The following is a 22,465-nucleotide window of genomic DNA, read 5'->3' as shown; positions in this document are numbered from 1 at the left end:
TCATGCTAGCGCTCCTTATCTCTTGCTAACTAATAAAACAAACTTATTGATTAACCATGAGATAAATGGAATTAAACATTAACACAAGAGTGAACACGGATGTATTTTTCTGTAACGTTAGTATTTAACCTAAGGGTTCAAGGTGAGACTGCAAAAATGAACTCAAACATGACCTCATGTAGCTAGCTTGCTTACTTGAAAAGTAACGGACGCAAAAGTTAGCTAGTTAGCAACCATATACAAGTTTACGACTTTATCCATTACAGGAGCTCTGCAAGTCCTGATCTAATACAGCTGTATTTTGAAAGCTGTTTAACTAACATAGATACTTAATATTGTTAATATGTGATACACAGTAATTGTAACTGAACAGCCTCTCAAGCAAAGAAATAGTCCAGTTGAAAAATGGAAATCGGGGCAATTTTCGTTTTGATATTTTTGCTGTTAAAAACAGAATTCCAGTTATCTTTATTGTATTGTTGTGTGGGCAGAAAGGTCAAATACTGATCTTTTTTAATATATTTACAATTTTAATGAGATAACAATACAGACAAAATATTTAGTGGTCGAGAACTGAATAAACAAGTTGTTCTCAAAGGAAAATAAGGTCCCCAGAACTCTGTTTGAAGCTATACAGGTGGCAGGGTCCGCCAAATATAATCAAAATAAAACAGTATGAAATTGTGTTGTCCTTTAAGGTCAGTTTGTTTATTCAGTTTATTCCGGCATGAAAGGTTGCTTAGTTTGCTTAGGCATATTTTTTCCTCTTCTGATAAATCCCAAAAACTATATAGTGCACCTTTAAAGCACACCCATTTAGGTATCTAAGAAAATGTGTTTCATATTTGGTTGAACCGACCCTTTAAACCTGACACCTAGTACACGTAGCTCCATACTTTTTCCACAAGATGGCGGCCTTTGCTTTCATAGTAAATATATCCAGGCGCGGACTCCTCTACAAGGTATGTGCGCCCACGTTTGCGGTGTTTGTTCAGTGCTTTTGTCCATGTGCTGGCCAGACTGACGTTTCTGCTGACACTTTGTTAAAAGTATAATGTGTTGATTAACAGGGGACGTGTGGCGCCAGGTGGCCTCATGCAAAAGGTTTAGTAACACCTGAAAAGCCGGTGTATTGTAGCAGAAGCGTCAGTCTTGATCATCCCTTTAATTTATTTGTGTATATTTCAGCCATCCAGATCTTTACAATCTTGACATTTTAGTTAAGGGCGCCTTTACATACAGTTTACGTATTAGATGATCTGGCTTTTGAGACAATCACATTTTTAGATTCGCGGTCTACCCAGAATGAATCTAATAATCCCATAAAGTCCAATCTTTTGTGTAATTATAACGTCCTCCTGTGGGGCGACCTCGCAGGCCATCAGGAGACGGTGGGTGGTCTGTTAAGTCGTGAACTGTGTCTTTGGCATGAGAAAGTCTGGATTAAACAGCAGCAGCAGCAGCAGCAGCAGTCACGGTAGCTGCTCAGGGATGTGTCCGACTTTAGAGCACCGCCCTCAAACACCGGACCCAGCTGCACAGAGAAACTGCTGCCTGTCAGGCTGACTGAGGACCGACACACCAACACAACTGTCCAGGACCTTGTTTGACCAAAGACACTGGAAGGAGGAAGCGTTTGGATCGGGTTGAAATATGAGGTAAGTTCTTGTGTTTTACTCCTTTGTAGTTTTTTTTGTCTTTCCTCAACAAGTGGCTGGTGTGAGACTGAGACACCTGACAGAAGTCCTGTTTTCCGTCTTCAAAATGATGTTAATAACATCTCTTCTAGTAGCAAGTTTAATTAGAGCTCCACAACCAGACAAGGTTATGTATTAAAAAGTCAGGGAGTGACACAAAGGCTGTCATCAAGTACCCTGCGGATCACTGTTTGCACTCCCTTTAACCCAACTCAACACTGGTCATTAAATTAGTATCAATTAGGAAGCTGATGGTGAGATAATGGCGATTTGTTATGCTGCCGTTTGCTTTCTGTCAAGTTTGGAGAGTCATGAACACGTGCTAAATCTCGTGTTTTATAGTGAACGCGGTGTTTGAACTCTGGCTGAGAGGAGTCAGACATCTGGGCTCGTCTCTGCTGCCTGATAACAAAAATGTTATCTCCACTTGAGCAACCTGCATTTTTGTTATGCTGATATTTACGCCACAAATCACCCCTGAGTGCCTGTGAAGCTGCTCATTGAACTGGATTGAGAGACAGGTAAACATAGGTTGAAGTCCTCTTTCACCAAAGACCGGCATTAACTAAAAGGAGTCCTGTCAGTACAGGTTACTGAACTCTGATTTAATTCTTTTCAGTCTTTCTTAAGAGTGACTCCACCTGCTCAACAGCTTCCACACTGTAAGGCCTGTGTTTTGGTTTGTAATGGCACAGACGGCATAATAAAGGAAGGTGTGGTGTTGACAGGCTGTACTGTCAGGTTACTGATTGAATCTCAGTGAGTGACAGAAACTGCCAGTAAATGTTTTCCAGTGTGGTTAATGTGCCGCTACTGCTGCTGATCAAACACACAGTTGAACCTTTGATAAAACACTGGATTCCTGATGAAGGACAAAAAAACCAAAAAACAGCTGGACTTAAAAACATGGGGAAAAAAGCTGTCCTAAAGAAAATACTTTATGACCTAATCTGCTTCTCCTTCTTCCACGTGTCAACATACCCCATGAGCACCCTGTCTGGGATGATTCATATGTCTTGTAAGATGATGCATGATTTGTTCAGCAACATTTTTAAGGAGGTCACTGGAGTCATGCAAACAGTGGTATTTCTTCTTCCCACTGCTGTATGAGCAATCATTTCCTGTGTACTTTACGACTGTTGAAAATGCAGCGTGCCCTTCTCTTCTTTATTAGAGCAACTCTGCCAGCGATGTGCTAACATCTAAACAGTGTTCATACATTATCTGGTCTTTGGCCCAGACGCTGATGGTCTGTGTGATTTATCCTCACGGAGACTAACAACCTCTTTGTGCATAAACATTCAACTGCAAACCACCTTATTCTCCATTCACTGGAATTTCCCTCTCAGTCAGCCTTTTTTTTTGAGTCATTCATGTGCTATGATATAAAATATATGGAAAGACACAGTAAACAGTGTGTTGCCCAATAAGATTAGTAGCCTTTTGTCAGAGTGAGTCTTGCCAAATAGCTGCAAGGCTTATGTTCTGAATATGCTGAATGAAGTAAATCTGAATCATGTTTATTTCCTTTCAACAACTACAGTCGCCTTTGAGCTGATAGAATATATAAACATCACAAGATCACAAGGCTGTAAATTTGAGCTTCATGAACAAATGTAACTTATAACCACAGTGACACATCTAGTGTAGAAAAGTTAACATTTGCATACAAACTTCCACATTTTCCAAACTGTCCTCTGACTGTGAGCATGATAGGCTTCAAAGCTGCTTCATTCACTTACAACTGCAAATTCTTGTCCCAGCGTTTCATTTTTAGTTTGTAATTACCAGCTTTCCTGGAGTTTGACTTAACAACAGTGTGTGGAGATAAAAACAGCATGCACAGGTCCCTCCAATCACGCAGCCAAACGAAGGCCTGCCACATGATGATGCTTACGAAAATCTAAAAATGTTAACGACCTCGTCTTTTACATAACTTAACTGCATATAATACACCAAAGCATTTCAGACACCTACTCCGGTCAGTCTGAGCTGCGTTTGGCATTCCCTGTCAGTGCCATTACAACAGCTTTTCAAAGCTCTGATTGACAGACAAGCACGTCAGACTCCTCAACTGTAAGATGTCTGTGCTATATTGATTGCTAACTGCTCTTTCTGTCAGATTATTAGTCAATGTTTACAGCCTCTTGCACACAGGTAAAGACACAGTACTGACAAATGTGAGACATTGTGTAAATACTAAAAATGTAGTCTTTGAAACAAAGATTAGTGTAGTTAAAAAGATACAGAGATAAGCAATTAAGGGATAAATCTATGAATGAAAATCCTGGTGAACTAATGAATCAATCAGTCAACAAATCAAAGTAACAGCTGTATGTGAGGGCGTCATGCTGTGGATGAAAACAATGTAAATGTGTCTCACGCAGCCCGCTAAACTGACTGTGAGTGGAAGCTTGGAGTCATTATTGCCAGGGAGGTGTTGTAAACTTTCTCCTTCCTCTCTGCAATATGTTTCCTTCCTTGTTCCACAGCATAAAAAACGGACACATGTGTCCAGACGTCAGCTGCACAAAAGAGGGAGGAACATTCAGAGATAGGTGCAGCCTGAAACAAAGGGTTTGCTGTTGTATCAAAAACATTGTTTCTGCTTTCTCCTTAAAAGCTGCTACATTACAAGATATGTTGGGACATAAAGATGGAGCCACCGTAGGCGGAACGAGCAGACTTTACTGTGGTAAACTCACCCCAGGATGTCATTAACACTTTCCATGTGCCAGAGACAGGACCACAACATATCTTCGTCATGCTTTAGAATCACAGAGGTGGAATTTTACAGAGGCAGCTCTCCTCTGAGCTTTGATCAGGACAGGAAACCAGACGCACTCCACAGGAAGAGTTTGGATGGGAGGCGTCTGACGGAGCTCACGTACTTTGCTGCAGCTCTCAGAGCTTTTCGAAATGTAAAATAAGGCATCATATGTCTTTCTCAGTGCTCGTTGAGCTCCTAAAACACACCTGGTGGTCTAAAAGGTTAGTTTTGTGAGAAGATTTAGTCTGTGTTGCTACTAGGCCCTGCTAAAGTTAAACACAGATAAACCCTTAACACTTGATGGTTATCAAGTTGACCTTTGTACATTTTTGTGTTCATCCAAGGTAGTCTTGTTTACAGGGTCTCTTGTTTACAGTTTCTAGTCCTGTTGATATCTTTTCAGGTCATGTGCTGCTTTCTTCTGCAACATGACACGTGTCTATTTTGAGCTTGGCTTTACTGATTGTTGGCTTACAGAAGTTGCTATTTACTGCCAGGCTGTGTTACTGCCGTCTACACCTTCACTGTGCCACTCCTTCATCTGTGATATTGATGAATGAAGGCGCTCACTGATCTTTGACCCAGAGTTTGTGTAGTGGTTTATATACACACACTTAAAATGTAAGCTCACCCAGAGATGAAAATTCAGTCATTATCTACTCACCCCCATGCCGGTGGAAAGATGGGTGACGTTTTGTAGTCCATAAAACATTTCTGGAGCTTCTGATAATGACTGAATTTAAACTGATCCTTTTAAGAGGATATATGTTCACTTATTTGTAAAGTGCAGATGGTAATGTGAATTTGTTTTCTTTGGGCGATTTACAACATTGGACACACTCAGTAGACTTAATTCATTGGAACACACGAGAATGTGTAGTTAGAGTCAGAATAATTGATCAAGTGAATTGTTTGTGTCAGTAGCTGGGCAGGCATAATGCTGTGCTCACTACGTCCAGATAAATCACTCTCCAAAGGAGCCATGTGGTGAGCACACCTCGTGGGCCAGACAGACGGGCCTGCAGACAGCAGTCCTGCAGCGTCACAAGCCTACTCCCGTTTGTGTGAATTCAGAGTTTTCTTCTCTGAGGGTGACTGACATTTACCGCATTCTGCCGCCGTGTCTACCTACCTCATGACAGCTCTTCTTTAGTTTTGGCACAGCTGCCCGAACACACAGCCAGATTTCAGAGAGCTGAGATAATACTGCGTAGCAGTGGGGCCTGGCGAAGGGCAGAGCCGGTGGGCTGAAGTCCACATGAGTGTTCTGTTTTCTGAGGCACACCGCCTGCTTATCAGGCCCACAGAGGGTTCCTTCCTGGTTTTCTTCAGTCCAGTCTGTAATTACTGTTGCTGGCTGGCTACGCTACAGTATGTGCATTTCCCAGCACTCCCAATGTTTTCCTTGTGTTGTCAGCTTCCTATTGTACTCTGATAGCCTGAAGCTATGTGCTCTGCAGAAACAAATGAAGACATTGCGTCACTGGTTTGACACTTAGATCAGTGTCTTTACAGTGTTGCCAGTGTCGGAGTTGTACTATGTGGTTTAAGTAGGACTGTAAGTAGCTCATGCGAACACATGGTAACTTGTTGGTTTATCATGTAAAGTGCATGTAGATGTTAAATTAATTATTTCCGAAAAGAGTGGCAATATTCTATAATTGAAAGTCCAGAACCAGCAATAAATCCATCAAATTCATACTAGCAAATATTGCCCCTGTAGCCGAAGCCTGAGTCTCCGTGCTGTGGACCTCCTTTGAGTTCAAAAACTTGAAAAAAAGAAACAACATAAAGAATCCACTGGTATACTGAGTGACATCATGGGCCTTCAGTACAGTAAACATTGACACTCTAGTCTCTCATACACCATCTTGTAATGTAAATACTCACTAGGGCACCAAATAATCCACTTCTACAAGTAGTCCTCAACAAATGTACGATTTACTTCTGTTTGAGTAACTTTTGCTAACTTTTGCTTTGTTCTGTATGACTTCAAATTCACTTGAAATTGTTCCTTGTCCGGTTGTCCATGTTGTAGACCATCAGTGGAGAGGTACATTAGTGTATAAAATTGCATTTATTATTGGAATGTGGGTGGATATATGTGTGCATATATGTGTGCATAAAGGCGTGTATGGTTGGAAATTTTTTTTTGCTGTCCAGGTGTAACAGGTACATTTTTCACATTCCTAACATTCCCTCTCTATCATGCTGGACACTTGATCCTATGGCTGTAATGTGTTACTGTACAGAAAAGCAGTGACATAAATAATAGTAAAATGAGATAGAACTGCTTGACTAAAATAGCAAACCGCAGATATTACTGTATAAAGTCCTAAATAAATCACTGCCCTTCACTTTCATTATCAGCTGCAGTCGGTAACACTCAATCTGATCATTTTCCAAACAGACAGGAGACTTAAAACCTGAAGGCCATTAAACTCTCTGATCTCTCTTAAGCGTCATATAGTTCGGCTGTGATGTATGGTGTGTGTGTGTATTCTTTCCGCTTTGTCTGTCATTAGTTGTATTTTTACAGCCGTTCTGTGGGTTCGTTCTGTCTGCCCACAAGTGACTTTCCATTCTGTCAGACCGAGATGGTGAAGTCATCGGACTCTGTCTGAGACAATGTAGTTTGAGCGCTGCGCATTGACTTGGCTATGAGGACAGTAAGTGGTACCTTTTCATTAGTCCTCGCAGACTCGTACAACAGATGGTTTCAATAAGTGTGCCTTTTTTTTTTTTTTACCACTTTACGTAGCCTGAAATGTGAAAGCATAAGAGCAGTCAGCATGTCTTTATGTGAACTTTCCACCAAAGGCACGAGCATTTATTGAACATCGGCCAAAGAAAAGAAGATGATGTCAACTTAAAATTATTATTAACTGCTCTTGTGAAAAGACAGCCATAAAACTTTGTAATTTTGTTATCCATTTTATCCTTTTGAGGTAGAAATTTATCTCACTACCTCAAACAAACTTACTTTAAACTGTCAAAAGAAAGAACTCCACAGAGACTTCATAGACGATATTATGTCGGCCCCAAACACTCCACATACCACATGCTAGAGTACACAGCAATTTTCCCATCACATTCTGCTGCAATGCATGAAAGATTAAAGCACCTGCATCATGTATCATGGCTGTCTCAGTCATCGCTCGTCACTCATTGACAATCAGAGAGTAAATTCCCCCAAAAATCTATGGAGGTGGTCCTGTGACTGCTTGGCTGGTGGAGCCAGTGAGAGGGCTAACTGAGTATTGGACTGTGTTGGAGCAGTTCAGAGCTCTTATAGCCACGTGGCAAAAGGAATGTCAGCTCACTGACTTTGAGGCTGGATGTCTGCTGTGAAAGGCCTCGGGGGTCCGCGGTGTCTACCAACAGGACAGGGGCTTTTTGAGGCTTCGAAGGTGTATAAAGCAGGCTGAGGTTCACCTGCGTGTGCAGGATTTCTACAGGCTGGTTGGTGTTACTTTCTCTGCCTGAATCATTTCTCAGCAGCAGCATCAAAACAGGATGGAAACACGTAGCCAAACAGGATCTTGTGCAAATCAATATGCTTATTTTAGCTGGTGCTTTGGGAACGACATTCAAAGTCCCACCACATTCAAATCACAGTCAAAACACGGTTGTTGATCCAACTCTGAATGGGCATTGGATACAGTGTCTTAACCTTCACATGCATTGGTGTTTTGTCCATGACTACAGCTCTCACGTAGCCACCTGAAGCCCAGGGGCGGGGTGTGATGGTGAAGTTAATATAACTCACAGAGGTACATGATATTGTACCATCTTAGACAATATCACGGTTTTATGGCATCACGGTATGGTTCTACACTATTAATATTATTATCAGTTACAATGGCCGTTAAAGAAATGAGAAAACATTTTTTTTTTTTCTTGAACAAACATTTCATTATAATTTCACAAAGTATTGCATCCTGACAAACATGAAGCTTGATATAAGCTTGAAATATGTATATTTTGAATCACACTAATATGGTAGAATTCAACATCATAGATAAGCAATTGTACACGAGTGGATAACCATCAGTTTTCACTCCACGTCATACCTTGAAACTTGTGTACCGCTGCAAACCTCACGCGGTGTTTCAGAGACAAAATCAATCAGAAATGATCTCAGTTAATGAATTAATGTGGCCAAAATGTGGTTGAAAGATGAAAGAAGTTCACATTACAGATTGAGCCTAAAATAATATCTGAACTGTGACGTCGTCAGTGAACTAAACACGGCTAGTGGATTTCTGCGGGGATCCGTCAGAGGCCTGCACAGCCAGCCTGACCTCTCCTCTAACCCTGCCCATCCCGCTCCATGGGACATTAGAATATCAAAGGCAGACTTCTCCCAAAACTCACAGAAGCTGTGGTATCCACCCAAGTGAGCGCACACACGCTTAATGCAGGAAATTTCCACATTTTGCTTTGATGTTGGGTTCTGGCTCTGATTTTCTGGCATGATTTTCAAAATGCTTGATGGTTGATTGGAGGAACCATGTCAGTTCAGCTCTATTCTTACACGAGCATGTGTTTTATTAACAAAGGTTTCACACGCAGGCACATCTGTAAGCATAGTGAGCGCACATACCTTAATAGAAGGTGGATAATTAATCATGCATACCTAATCCAACCCAATCAATCTGTGTTAGTGTGGGGTTGCTTTTCAGTTGGTTTCAAAGACCTTTCTTTTTACTGCTGAAAACACTGTCTGGGTTTCAACTGGAATGAAAAATACCACAAGACAAATACTTTTCCGGTCTACTCATCCATGGTCAGTGCTGCTCTTCAGGAATGAAAGGTGCTTAACAGAAACAAACAGTGGTTCTTTGAACAGCAATTATAGGCAAGCCACTTTCTACCATGTTACAGATGGTATATGATGTTATTTATAAAAAACCTAGGGTATAACCACAGATTCTTGAGGGGGGAGGTTGTCCATCCTGCAATTATGTGAAAATACCAATCTGCCTCCTCCCGCAATATACAGCAGAAAATATGAGAAATATGTCCTCTTTTTATGAACCCTTTCAACAGATATGCCTCTTGTTATTTCCTTGTTGTTGCGAGGAACCGCAATACATACGCTTGTCAGCAATGAAATGTTTGTTTGTGAAGACTTAAAGTTGCAATATATACGAATTTTTTGTTAAAAACCTTCAACTAAAATTGTTAACAGAATGTGAAGAAATAACATGGTAACGTTAGCATGCTAATCAGCTAGCCCCTAGCAGCTATGTACCTCAAGAAGTGATAGTCCGACAGTAAGCAACACCAACACTCCCCCGGTGCTCTGAGCTCCCAGTCCGGGCAGAATCGGCTAATAGGAACTCTAGTTGCGTGGTTAAATGAGCTAACTAGCTAACGGCAGACACAGTTAGCAGCAGTTAGCGGTTACTCTGGTGATATGCTGCCCCCCACTGGTTGGAGTATGAATTCCACAGGTGGCCAGTTCTTACATGTTACACCCTTTTCACAGTAGTGTCTGTATGCATGTATTTATCTATGCTGAATGTAGCATGTAGCAAATATATGGTTGATTCCTTGAAGCCCTTACATTAGTCCTCATACTTCCATATGGACGACTTCATGTTAGAAAAAATCTACTGCCTACAATTCATGACTCTACTACAAAAATATACAACTGAAGCCCATCCAAGAAATGCTACAGTTTTAGCCAAGTCCTGATATCCTGTAATGTGTGTAATTCTATCACTGACTCTTGAAGCTGCTAAAAAGTTTGCTTCTATGTTGAACTCCAATCTAGAACCACAAACCACGACTGTTATAGCCTCACATGGTTATACCTCTATAAAGCACATGTAGTAAATATGCTTGACGGCTGTCTGATGATGACAGACGGTCTCATTTTACTTTCTACTCTCTAGTATTTATCACAGTCTTGTCACAATGGCAAGACTAGGATAAATACTGACTGGTATGGAGAGCCCACTTGATAAATTGGTGATGTAAGCTGGAATCATACAGTAGAGCAGATAAAATACAGCTGTGTTGTCAACTTAAATTACTTTAACATTCCAATCTATAAACCATTTGAGTTAACCAAAATAATGAAACATGTCCACGCTAATAGTAGATTATGGAAAAACCAGCCATCTGTGAGAGACTCCTTGCCATGAGATGACATCAGACTCTTATGTGTCTTGCCTCCTCAGACTGGGCATGACGGTGCGGGCCAAGCAGAGGGTGTAGCCACATCTGGCAGAGAGTGCTGAAGTAAGCAGGAGCCTCAGCAAACCATCTACAGTGACTGTGGGAAGATGGGAGAGATAGAGGAGGATAGGGACAATGTTGGGAAGCTGTTTGAGAACTTTGTCCAGGCCTCGACCTGTAAGGGGACTCTTCAGGCCTTCAACGTCCTCTGCAGACAGCTGGACCTCGACCCCGCGGACAGCAGCACCTTCTACAGCAGTCTGAAGGCGAAGGTCACCACCTGGAAGGCCAAAGCACTATGGAGCAAGCTAGACAAGAGGATATCCCATAAAGAGTACAAGAAAGGCCAGGCCTGTGAGGGCACCAAGGTAAATTTATAATTTATTCATATGTTTTGTACAGCTGTTCTTAATGCTGCAAAAGGGTTTACTAATCATAAGTCAATGTGGATTGAGACTGTGGATTGAAGTGGTTTCACATTTCCCCCCCCCCATTAACTACAAATTATGATCATTTTTCCAAGACTGCCAACTTTTACTGCCAAGTTCTTTCAGTTTATCTTAAAAGTCATTCATTTTTATAATGGAACTGTATGAAATAATCAGTGTTGTTAAAAGTACCAAAAAGTCATAATTGAGTATAGATATCGTGTAAAAAATATTACTTTGGTAGATCCCCCGTAGTCCCCCGTACTATTGCACTTAAGTAAAAGTCTTTAAAGTATCTGATAGCAAATTTACTTTGACTGTGGGCAATGTCAATCAGTGCATGTGCTTTGTTTTGAAAGTTATGATGGTGTGTGTGCTAACATACTAAGATTAGGTCAAAGTCTACTCCTACCTTATTCCAGGATCCTCCACCATCTATAGAAGAAACTGCCCGACAGCAACCTTTTCATTAAAAAACAGAAAAACACATACACTCATTTTTACTTTATTTGCTTTATTAGTTACTTTTTTGTAGGATGATAAAACTTAAATGCAGTGCTTTGTAGCAGCAAACACTCTCTGATCTCAGCTATAGCACCAACTACACCTTTTGGTTTAAACTGCAGCCAGCTAAAGGAACGAAAGAAGACAAACGTTAACATTGATTGGCTTTAAATCTCTACAAGCTGATTTCTTGTAACTGTACACTGAACCTTAAAATTATGTGGCATTCTTTGGAAAGTGGTCAACATTACTAGTTGGAGAGCTGAAACATGGATGGCTCTTTAAAGGCCAAATTTGTATTTTCCATGAAAATAAATTCTTGATATAAATAGCCTCACATGTGATGCGTCTAAAATTACACAGGACTTTCATCACTCACAATTAAATCTGATGTTTTGTATTTTAGGAAGTGACTTTGTGACTTAACCTCATGTGGTTCCTATTTTTTGAACAATCTGCACCTTGTTCCTCCTTAGTAGCGTTTCCTACACTATGGAGCACCATAGCAAAGGCAATGTCATGGTTATCACTATAACCGCTACCTGCCAAGACATAGCCGCATCGACTCTGCAAAAACTCGGTCCTTCACTGCAAAAGCTCCCAATGTACAGGACAGGAAATTAAAAAGATATACATTGCTTTACACTGATTTTTCTTCTCTTTAGACAGCTGCTATATAACAAAGCTGTACAGAAACATCATGTAGCATTATCCATAGATAAATGCACTGCTGAAACATCAGTGTATCCACCCTATGTAATTGTATCTTACCATAGAAACTGTAAAAATGCTATAAAATCACAGCCAAGCAACATAAACACTGCACATAAAACACAACAAGCAACAGATGTGCATAATCTAATGAAACAAGACACAGAAGACAAACAATGTGACATCTATGCACCGCTTCATCTAACCCTGCAGCCAAGTAACACAAAAACAGCCAGTTGCATTCAGAAAGCAATTTACAGACAAATCCCATCAACACGCACAGAGGAGAGTTACAGAAGAGCTATTCTTTGAGTTGAATTATGAAGAGATGACTGTAATGGGGACAAAGAAATCACATTAAGGTCTGCGGTGGTGGTGGTTCGGGGTTAGGTTGTGTGTTTGGCAGTAAAGGTGATGAGGGAAAGTAGGAAAACCTGGAGGACTGTGATTACCTTCCAGGCATCAGCTGCCCTGAGCTTGAAAGAGTGTTTTTATTGCACAGAGAAACAGACAGCATCACTCAGCAACTATGAATATTTGGACCCAGTTATATGGAGGGTGTGCTCTGCTCTTTATAGGCTCTTCCTCAAAGGTTGGAGCCAGACCCAGGTTGTTATTAAAGTGTGTTTTAAATGCTTCAGCGTGAGCCCAGTTTTACAGGTTCTGTCCGATTTAAGCCAACAATCAAAATAGGTAAGAAGAAGTGTGACTCTCCTAAACCTTTGCGCCAGACATTTTAGGTCAGATTGCGTAATTCTGGCAATCCACCAGGTTGAGCTATAAAATGAAAAGTGGCACTGTGTACTGAAGTAGTAAACCAGATGTACAAACAGTTGATTGTGTTCATTATTGAAACACTAACTGAATTCACGAGATTGCCTTTTTTCTTCTAAAAGCCTGATATTTAATAAGATGCTTATTAAATTTCACACATGTACAGCACACGAGCAGTATGACGCCTGTTTTAATCATTGACAGGACAGACAGTCTGCTTTCACTTGATCACCGATTTCTCCTCTCCCAGGGAGAATCACAAGGTGACGACTCGTGTTTTTATGACGACTCAGCTCTTTAAACAGTGACAGATGTGAAATCACTCGGCACCTCATCTTCATACTCCCGCTGTAGCAGCAATCTTTAAAGGATGTGATGTCATCCGTGTTTTATGGGCCTGACACAGCTGGCCACAGAGACACTGTGTGTTTCTTTCTCATAAAGTTTTGCTGTGAATAAGTTGATCTTTTTTATTATTATCAATAATATGATGTTGAGAACAACTAGTGGATCCACGTGAAGCCCCAGATTCATTTCTTGCAAACAGCGTCCACAGTCACACAGCTTGAAAGTTTGGTTTTAGGTTTGGGAGGATATTGTTTTTGTGTCCTGTAGAGCTTAAATGATTTGGCGCTTAATTAATTAGTCATTTGGCACAAAATGTGTCGCCAAGAAATGTCTTGTTTCAAGCAAAAAGTTAAATGTGAATGTAAATTTTTGCTGCTTTTCTTTGTCAATTATGATAGTAAACTAAATATGTTTGGCTTTTGACTGTTGATTGAGCAAAATAAGCAACTTAATGATTTCATCTTGGGCTCAGGGCAGTTGTCATTGACATTTCAGTATATTATTATATAAGCGTTAGTTGCAGCTTTAGTTTCCTAACACTTATATCAAGATGCTGCGATAGTAGGGCTCCTTACATAAGGCACACTGTCCAGTGAGATTAAAAAAGGCTCTGACAGATAGGGTTCATTATGGAAGCGGGGGACAAAAGCGACAAGAGCGATGTGGAGCTGGGATCCGAGCAAGGTCACAGTTGGTTAAGCTGAAAGGAAGCGTGTGTGTCCTGACTCAGCAGATGTGGAGCAAGCCATCAGGAAAAGCCTCATATCTGGAAAAATAGATCAGCGAATGGAAACAGGAGAGAACAAAGAGCCTGGTACTGCTGATGACTGATAGAGACAGATAAAAACAGTTACATTTGCACGTTGTTAACATACCTACATCTGAATAAACGAGTTAGTACTGCGTATATTTGACAACATCCTTCCATCTCTGTCTCTGGCTATGTAAATAGTCAGTACTTACTAACCTTTTGTTGGGAGTTAGAAAAACGAGGCCAGCAGGCAGGCTTGTCTAGGCAGCTCTTCCCCCACCTGTGTGTGTGCTTCACACCTGTGATTACCTCATCCTGATAACCTCAGGCAACAGATGATGACACATGGTGTTCCTCATCACCCACATCCTTTGTGAGGCCTCAAAGAGGGAGAACATGGAATGACTAAAGCAACAATTATTGTGTTTTTTGTGCAGGAGCAGAGAGCCATTTAGGGTATGATTTGGGATCTTGATCAGCTGGCACTGGGTGCTCCATAAGCAGCACCCAGTTTGATTGCCTATCCCCACGTTGTGTTATCCTGTTGGTTGACACACAGGATGGCAGGAAGTGAGTCCTTCTGTTTAAGTATGTGGCTGCATACTGGTGGGATTTAGAGTTCGGGATTAGAGTGGTGGCTCTTTGTCCTGCTGGATGAATGTCCAGGGAAGGTGGAAAAAAGATCATTTCTGCACTAATTTGGTTAGGCTATCGAGACAGGAGACTGTCCACCTTGTTGAGCACAGCAGGGAAAACCTTCAGAAGTGGTTTGGTCCTGGATTGAGTGTCACCTCTCCTCTCTACACAATTCCCTAGAGTGCCTCTTAACATGTTTAGAAGGAAAGAAGATACAGTTTGCCAGCGCACATACGTCAGTTCTTTCATCTATCATTCAAGAGGATGATGTCATGTTTGAGCCCCACATTCTCAGACACACGCTGTAACCTCAACCAACTGACTTCATGCATTTTTGGGTGAGGCCGGTGCATGAATAACACCTTAGATATTTTAAGGCTGTAATAATGGTTAAAATTGATGGAAGATGTTGGCAAACATTTTTGAGGCGCTTGTTAACTCTTATGTTATGCTAAACACACACTTGGTGGCCTGGAGAAGTCGTCTCAAGACTGGAATGATCCTCAGTGTCTATCCTGCTGAAGTGTTCTTGAGTGAGACACTCTAAACTTTTAAATACTGCAGTAGTGTAGTAAAGTACGGCTCTATCTCATGATCTGTGTAGACGTGCCAATGCTCCCTGATATGTTAATAAACATGTAGGATTCATATCTGCCTTCACTGCAGGAAATGTCTCAGCCTTCTGTGAATAAAGACGTCACCTCAATGTGTCCCTTGTGTGGCTAATGAGGGCAATTTGTCATTCTCTCTTATGTAGTGCCTCATCATCGGAGGAGGCCCCTGCGGCCTGCGGACGGCCATTGAACTTGCTTTGATGGGCGCCAAAGTGGTGGTGATCGAGAAGAGAGACTCCTTCTCGAGGAACAATGTGCTGCACCTCTGGCCCTACACTATTCATGACCTGCGGGGCCTCGGGGCCAAAAAGTTTTATGGAAAATTCTGTGCCGGGGCCATAGATCACATCAGTGAGTATCTGAAAAAATGTGGTGCTATTGCTTTTGATTGACTTGTGATGACATATTACATAATACATATTATTTTCAGAATGTATAGTATCTGTTCTCGAACTTAACTTATTTATTTATTTAATTCTATCTGTTGTTGTTTATTCTTATTTGTATCTTGTATCACATTTCTCTTTTTTTCGTCTTTCATGTGATTTGGCTGTTGTAACATTGTATTTTCTACGAATGCTCAATATTTATCGGGACGTTGTTGGCCAATTATAAAATTATAGCCAATAAATAGCAACACTATTGCAACTTGTAGTAAATGGGTTCAGCGAGGACGGAAAAAGTTTTAACAAGACAAATCTTATTAGAGCTGTGGAATATTAAATAATCTGTGTTTGCTCACTGCATCTTCGCCTTTCTTACCCTCAGCTGTGCACAGACTACAGGTTAGGATGTGAAATGATCTGTTATCTCATCGTTATCGGCCGTGAGAAGCACATAATTATCGGTTATCCATAGCGGTAAACCGTGCGTCCCCAGTATTTTGGAAGGAAATGGATGTAAAAGAAAAGTTAGACATTTTTCTACAAAATTACTTAAATATAAAACCTATATGGGACATAATGATGAAATAATGATTTATTATATTGTTGAATTTATTTGATTACCCTTTTAATTATTTTCGATATCATTTGAACATTTATTCTTTGAAATATTTCGGACATAACAACAAGAGGAAGTAAAAATAAAAGAGAGTAATGGAGTTCAGGTCTTGCTCTCAACAGTGTCAAGACAACATAACACAAACAAAGTCTGGCAGTGTTTTACTTCTGTGCACTTTCACTAACATCTGTGTGTCTAACAGGCATCCAGCAGCTGCAGCTGATCCTACTGAAGGTGGCCCTGATTGTTGCAGTGGAGTTTCACATCAATGTGGAGTTTGTTAGTCTGCTGGAGCCACCGGAGGATCAGGAAAATGAAGGTATCCATCCCACACTTCCAAACAATAGATTAACAGTGCTTTTACATTCACTTGACAGTTGTTTTATGGCCTGGCAAGCTTTGGGAAGATGAGGAGTTTTAAGCATCTGGGATCAATACGACTGGAACCTAGGATTAGGTTTAGAAGTTTAATAATGTGTAAAGCACGATGTAGACGTCAGGCTGCATCTTGTCAGACAGAGTCTGTGTAGCTGCCATGAGGATCTCTCTGTAGTTGGGCGCCCCTGCTAGTATGGGACTTCTCATCCTGCAGTATTTGATTTCCTTGACAGCCACCAATAAACAGGAGACAAACATTGGCACGGATCTAGTTTTTCATCATATTTCAATGAGGTTAATGGAGTTCAAGTTTACTGCATGACTCAGAGCTCGAATGTATGCCTGCTCTGTATGGCACATAAACCACATTAATGCCAGTGACTGACATTGTTTCCTTTGTTAAAACAAAAGGTAGAGGTAATATCTTAATCTTATCTCTCTCATTAAATGTTTTATAGCATGTACACTGCACTGTACAGTAGATGACTACTTGCCCTCTCATCCCACACTGGACTATAAACTCTGAGGGGGAACTTGCATGCTGTTGTCAGGTGTTCTCTCTTCAGCTGTAATATCAATATGCTGATAACAACGAGAGCCTCGTCTAAATTTGGACACAAACTTATCCTCTGTGTTCTGCTGCGACAGACTTAGCTGTGCCCTTGACATCATGGAATGTATTTTCCACATGATGTTACACAACAAACCACCAAGCTGTTGCTGTGCTGGTCTCACGCTCCTGCAGCACTCACTTTGTATACTTGCAATAGCTAATATTAAAGCTGAAACAGTGTTTCGTCTGTTAGTCAAGTTTTCAGGGCAGATCCAGTGCACTTGGCAGATATCGAGCGTCTTTGTATTACATGAACATGCTTGGAGCCATCCTTATTTCCTGAAACATGACATGAAAAGACCCATTATTCTTATTTTACTGGCATCAGAGCAACAAAACAGCGCTAAAGGATTATTCCTAGGATTTGAATTATGTGTGTTTTTCACCTCTTTCACTCTATTTGTGTCGTACTCAGGGCTTGGGTGGAGGGCTGCAATCCGACCTGCTGATCATCCTGTGGCTAACTTTGAGTTTGACGTCGTGGTGGGGGCTGACGGACGCAGGAATACTCTGGAAGGTGAGAAGATGGCAAACAATAGATGTCTCAGTAGAGAGACAGTACAGATGCCTCAAGGATGTACTTAACTTAGCCCACTAAGTACGATATAAAGTTACTTGTGTCTGATCAAGAAAGGAGCAATCTAGGACCCAAATGTATAGGTTCCCATCTGTCCCAATGGTCCCTCTCAGATTGAAATGTTCTTAAAACAAGGAGTTAATATTAAGGTAATTTTTTCTGATACTGGGAAAGAAGCCCTAAACAGTCATGGATCAAACATTATTTCCTCATTTTTCCCATAATAACAAGTTCCCAAGTTTTTCCGAGATAACGAGATCATTTATTTTGAGAGAATGACTTCATGGGATTCGTGAGAGTGGACTGAGTGCACCATGACACACACACACACACACTGCTCTGTGGGGTGAGTTTGGGAGTTTCAAAGCAAACCATATGACATTTTTATAAACTTTTACCATTTGAATGTTTATCTATTGATTTGATATGAGGCCATTTACATAATGGCTACTGTAGGAATAGCTGTTATAATAGTGTTAGTTTCTGATATTTTCATCTTAAATCAGATTATCGAGACGCCATGTGTGCATGCTGGCACTGGTGATGATAATGGGCCAGTTTTTCTTGTTATTTCAGGATAACAAAGCTCGTTTTCTTGAGATAACGAGATAAATTAATCCATGATCACGAGAAAATGATCACAATTAATTAACTTGTTATCTCAAGATAACAGCATTTAAGAAATAACCGAAGCTCTGAGTGTTCAAGGCTTCTGTTGTTCCGTTGTTGTTTACTCCAGTGAAGTTTATAAACATTGTCATATATTTCCAATTACCATCAGTTAGGAAACTCACACAATGTATTTTATTTCAACACTTTAATTGTACAGTATATGTGAATATATTTCTGATTAATTAGGCTTACACACTGGTCGATTCTGTTTTGTGATGCCTATGTCAAAGCTTCAGAAATAAAAACATACAGCATGTAGCAGCTTTTATTTTTCGGCTGAACGCATTACTTGAGTATCTGTCGCAGGTAAGCAAAATGTTTGCTCGACACTTTCTGTCTCCAAAGCTGTTTTTCTCTGAAGCATCATGTGGAACAAGAAGTCGTGTTTTAGTGTTGACAGACTCAGATAAAACCCAGAACACCTTCTGTTTACTGAACAGCCCAAGGCGTCCCACAGGACTGTTTCTGGACTCTTTGAATAACTGCAGTATTTCTGTTGTGAAGCTATAAATGAAACATAAACTAGCATGAAGCCATTGATCTCTCCCAGCGGGAAAGGATGTACATCAAACCCTGTAACAGAAATAGAGCAGAGCTGGGGCTCAGTGCAGCAGCTGATGCATGCATGCTGGACTCCCTCCATCTCGCTACCTCACTGTTTTGGTCTCGACTAAAAATGCTGTCATCTAACAACCAATTTCACATCAGATGCTTATTCCTAAAAAGGGCATTTCTGGGGCAGATCGAGATGTTTAGCTCATTCTTCAATAATGAAAAAGCCTGGGGGAAATTATTTTCCCCTGCAGTCAGCCTGCTCATGTGGCCTAGCTACAGTTAGAGTTAAAAACAATGAGATCTGCGGAGGGGAAAAGGTCCTCCTTGTCACGAATGGTGACACAGTTTCAGACACTTTCCTTCTGACCCCAGATAGTACTGTCTCACATTCACTGTCCTTTCCTTCCTGCGCCTACATCTTTAGAGTAAGTGACATTTTAGTGAGTTTTTGCTGATTTGAAAAAGTAAAAAAGACAACACCAACCTATCCTCACCACGCTGCTGTCTATTAAGCGATACAGAAAGGTTCGCTGCCATACCAACAAGTACAGGGCAGCTTCTTTGCTCATGCTGTGAGATTTCTCAACTAGTTCACTGCACTCCACCGTAAAAAAAGTTTTTACTGAGTAGCATAAAGGGACTAAAATTTCTGTAAAACTTAAATCAATTAAGCTTGAACCTTGTAAATTGAAAATCTACCAGTAAAATGTTGAACCTTTGAGTCCATTTAATGTGTGCTCGGGGTTTTTTGGTTTTGTTCGGGACATAGAAAGTTAACATTCAGAGAACCCTTGAGTTTTGGTTTCTGTGTTCCTCTTTTCTGATTCAAAATATCTGACATGGAAAGTTTTCAAAAGAACTATTGTACAGTTCAGTTCATCCATTGAATCAGATTCCTTGAACATATGAATGAAGGGATTTTTTTAAAACTATGAGTACATGAATGAAATTGTTTAAATGAAAGACTCTGCTCTAATTAAGCAAAAGGAGTTTAAAACTGATTACAGTATTCAATTCTGGTGCCTCTTACAACCCATTGCTTTTGTTCACTTGGCTATAAAAAGGCTCACCTTGGTAAGCTGCCTCTTATCCGAAAATAACTGCCTCGTAATTATGGTTCAAAGCTAGATTTCCTTTGGCTTTGACAGAAAGGTCGATACGACTGGTTTATTTGGGTAGATCAACATCACCTCTGTTTCTTTCTCTCTCTCACTGGTTTTCTCTCCAGGTTTCAAAAGGAAAGAGTTCAGGGGAAAACTTGCAATCGCCATCACGGCCAATTTCATCAACAGGAACACCACTGCAGAGGCCAAAGTAGAAGAGATCAGCGGCGTGGCCTTCATCTTCAACCAGAAGTTCTTCCTTGACCTCAAAGAGGAGACAGGTAGGAGAGACGCCCGGTCAAATGCACGAATGAATAACACATTAATGGGTTTGAGTCAGTCACTCCAAATGACCTCTACAACATTTTTAATCATTCTCAAACCACATCATTTGTTGCAGGTATCGACCTGGAGAACATTGTGTATTACAGGGACAACACGCATTACTTTGTCATGACTGCCAAGAAACAGAGCCTGCTGGACAAGGGAGTCGTCATTAATGTGAGTAGAACATTGTAATCCATGTTTTTATTATTTAGTTTAAGTTTAACTGTATTACTTTCTAAAACTGCATTTTGTGCTGTTATGGCAGCCAGTCATTGCATTAGTTTAGATTTCATACTAGCCTGGGATAATAATAATAATAATAATAATAATAATAATAATATGATTTTGTTTTATTTAAGGGAACAGATCATTAACAAAATCAATCTTTTAGAAGTGCGTAGACACGCTCTGAGTGAACTGCCATGCTTCTGTTCAACAGGATTACATAGAAACCCAAATGCTGCTGAGCAGTGAGAATGTCAACCAGGAAGCTCTCCTGTGCTACGCCCGAGAGGCTGCTGACTTTGGCACCAACTACCAACTTCCTACGCTGGATTTTGCCATGAACCACTGTGGGCAGCCAGATGTAGCAATGTTCGACTTCACAAGCATGCACGCCTCAGAGAACGCTGCTCTGGTCCGGGAGAGATTTGGACACCAGCTGCTGGTGGCACTGGTTGGCGACAGCCTGCTAGAGGTAAGGAAGTGGAAGGTGTATCAAGTAAAGTCAAGTGAGCTCGGTTCAGGTGAATGCAGGATGTTGAGGAGTCTGGCTGCCTGGGGAAAGAAGCTGTTACCCAGTGTGGCAGTCATGGCTGGGAGGCTCAGTTTGCTCTGGCTAGATGCTGCAGAGTAAAGAGTCTGTGGAGGAGAAGTGTTGATGTTCCTGCTCGCGTGGGCTGTGAGTCGCTCCTCCTTTTCTCTGTATACAGGCTCATCCTTGATGATGATCCCTGAGGCAGTTTAATTTTTACTGTGGACATACCAAGGCAATCACCTTATTTGTTATATGTTAAAGACTTTGATATGTGACCTTACAAAGCAAAACATGACAACAAACAGACACCAAAGTCTGTCAAAAAAGATCAAAAGCAACTGGACAAATTGTATACATTTTTTTGATAAGCACTGAAAACTATTATTTATCCACATTTTGTCTCTTTTCCCCTTTTATTTATCTGTTGTCTTTATATTTTTCATGTACATACATGGTTTTCTTTTGTAAAACGAAATCTACACTCACATACCGGTTATCTCCTCCCCTCACAAATCACTGACGCACCACACCCAAACATACATTTCTCCACTATATTCACCCGCGTCTTGTGCTTATGCCTTATCCTCTGAGTCTTTCGTAATATAATGCTGTCATTGTACATTATATAATGTATATGTTATATCACCTGTAATGTTTTGTTTTGCGGTTTCAAAATCATGACAACATTTGTCTTTAAATACTTAGTGCTGTTAATTGGCTTTCAGTGTATCGCAATTGTGATTTTGTTATTTTAAAGTAAGGAAGTGTTGATGTTGTTTTGTCTCATGTTTGCTGACGTATTCATTCATTTGTGTATTTGTTGTGTCTTCTCTGTGCAGCCCTTCTGGCCCATGGGGACGGGTTGCGCCAGAGGCTTCCTGGCTGCCTTTGACACGGCCTGGATGGTGAAGAGCTGGGCTCAGGGTCGCACGGTTCAGGAAGTGCTGGCAGAGAGGTACACACACCACACACTCATTTATGTCTTTTAATACGGTTAAGTACTGTGTTTGGACACTCACAGTCTGAATGTGCTGTGTGCATATTTGTAATTTAAAAAAT

At 40.8% G+C, this 22,465-nt stretch overlaps 1 protein-coding gene across 4 annotated transcripts in view; it reads left to right on the top strand.

Moving 5' to 3' along the window:
• Positions 1-5: 5 nt before the first annotated feature.
• Positions 6-22,465, top strand: part of mical2a (microtubule associated monooxygenase, calponin and LIM domain containing 2a) — a 35,898-nt gene continuing 13,438 nt past the window's right edge. For all 4 annotated transcript variants that reach the window (XM_084348879.1, XM_084348878.1, XM_084348877.1 and 1 more), the window contains exons 1-10: positions 6-142; positions 1,378-1,658; positions 10,659-11,024; positions 15,566-15,773; positions 16,627-16,743; positions 17,831-17,932; positions 20,448-20,603; positions 20,723-20,823; positions 21,089-21,346; positions 22,246-22,361. In XM_084348879.1, the coding sequence (XP_084205005.1) occupies positions 10,764-11,024; positions 15,566-15,773; positions 16,627-16,743; positions 17,831-17,932; positions 20,448-20,603; positions 20,723-20,823; positions 21,089-21,346; positions 22,246-22,361 (1,319 nt within the window). In that variant the 5' untranslated portion in view covers positions 6-142; positions 1,378-1,658; positions 10,659-10,763. The remainder of the gene's footprint in view (positions 143-1,377; positions 1,659-10,658; positions 11,025-15,565; positions 15,774-16,626; positions 16,744-17,830; positions 17,933-20,447; positions 20,604-20,722; positions 20,824-21,088; positions 21,347-22,245; positions 22,362-22,465) is intronic.

This window comes from Pagrus pagrus, assembly GCF_965226575.1.
Source record: "Pagrus pagrus genome assembly, chromosome: 1".
In the NCBI taxonomy this organism is placed as follows: Eukaryota; Metazoa; Chordata; class Actinopteri; order Spariformes; family Sparidae; genus Pagrus; species Pagrus pagrus.
This window is presented reverse-complemented; position numbering and strand designations above follow the sequence as displayed.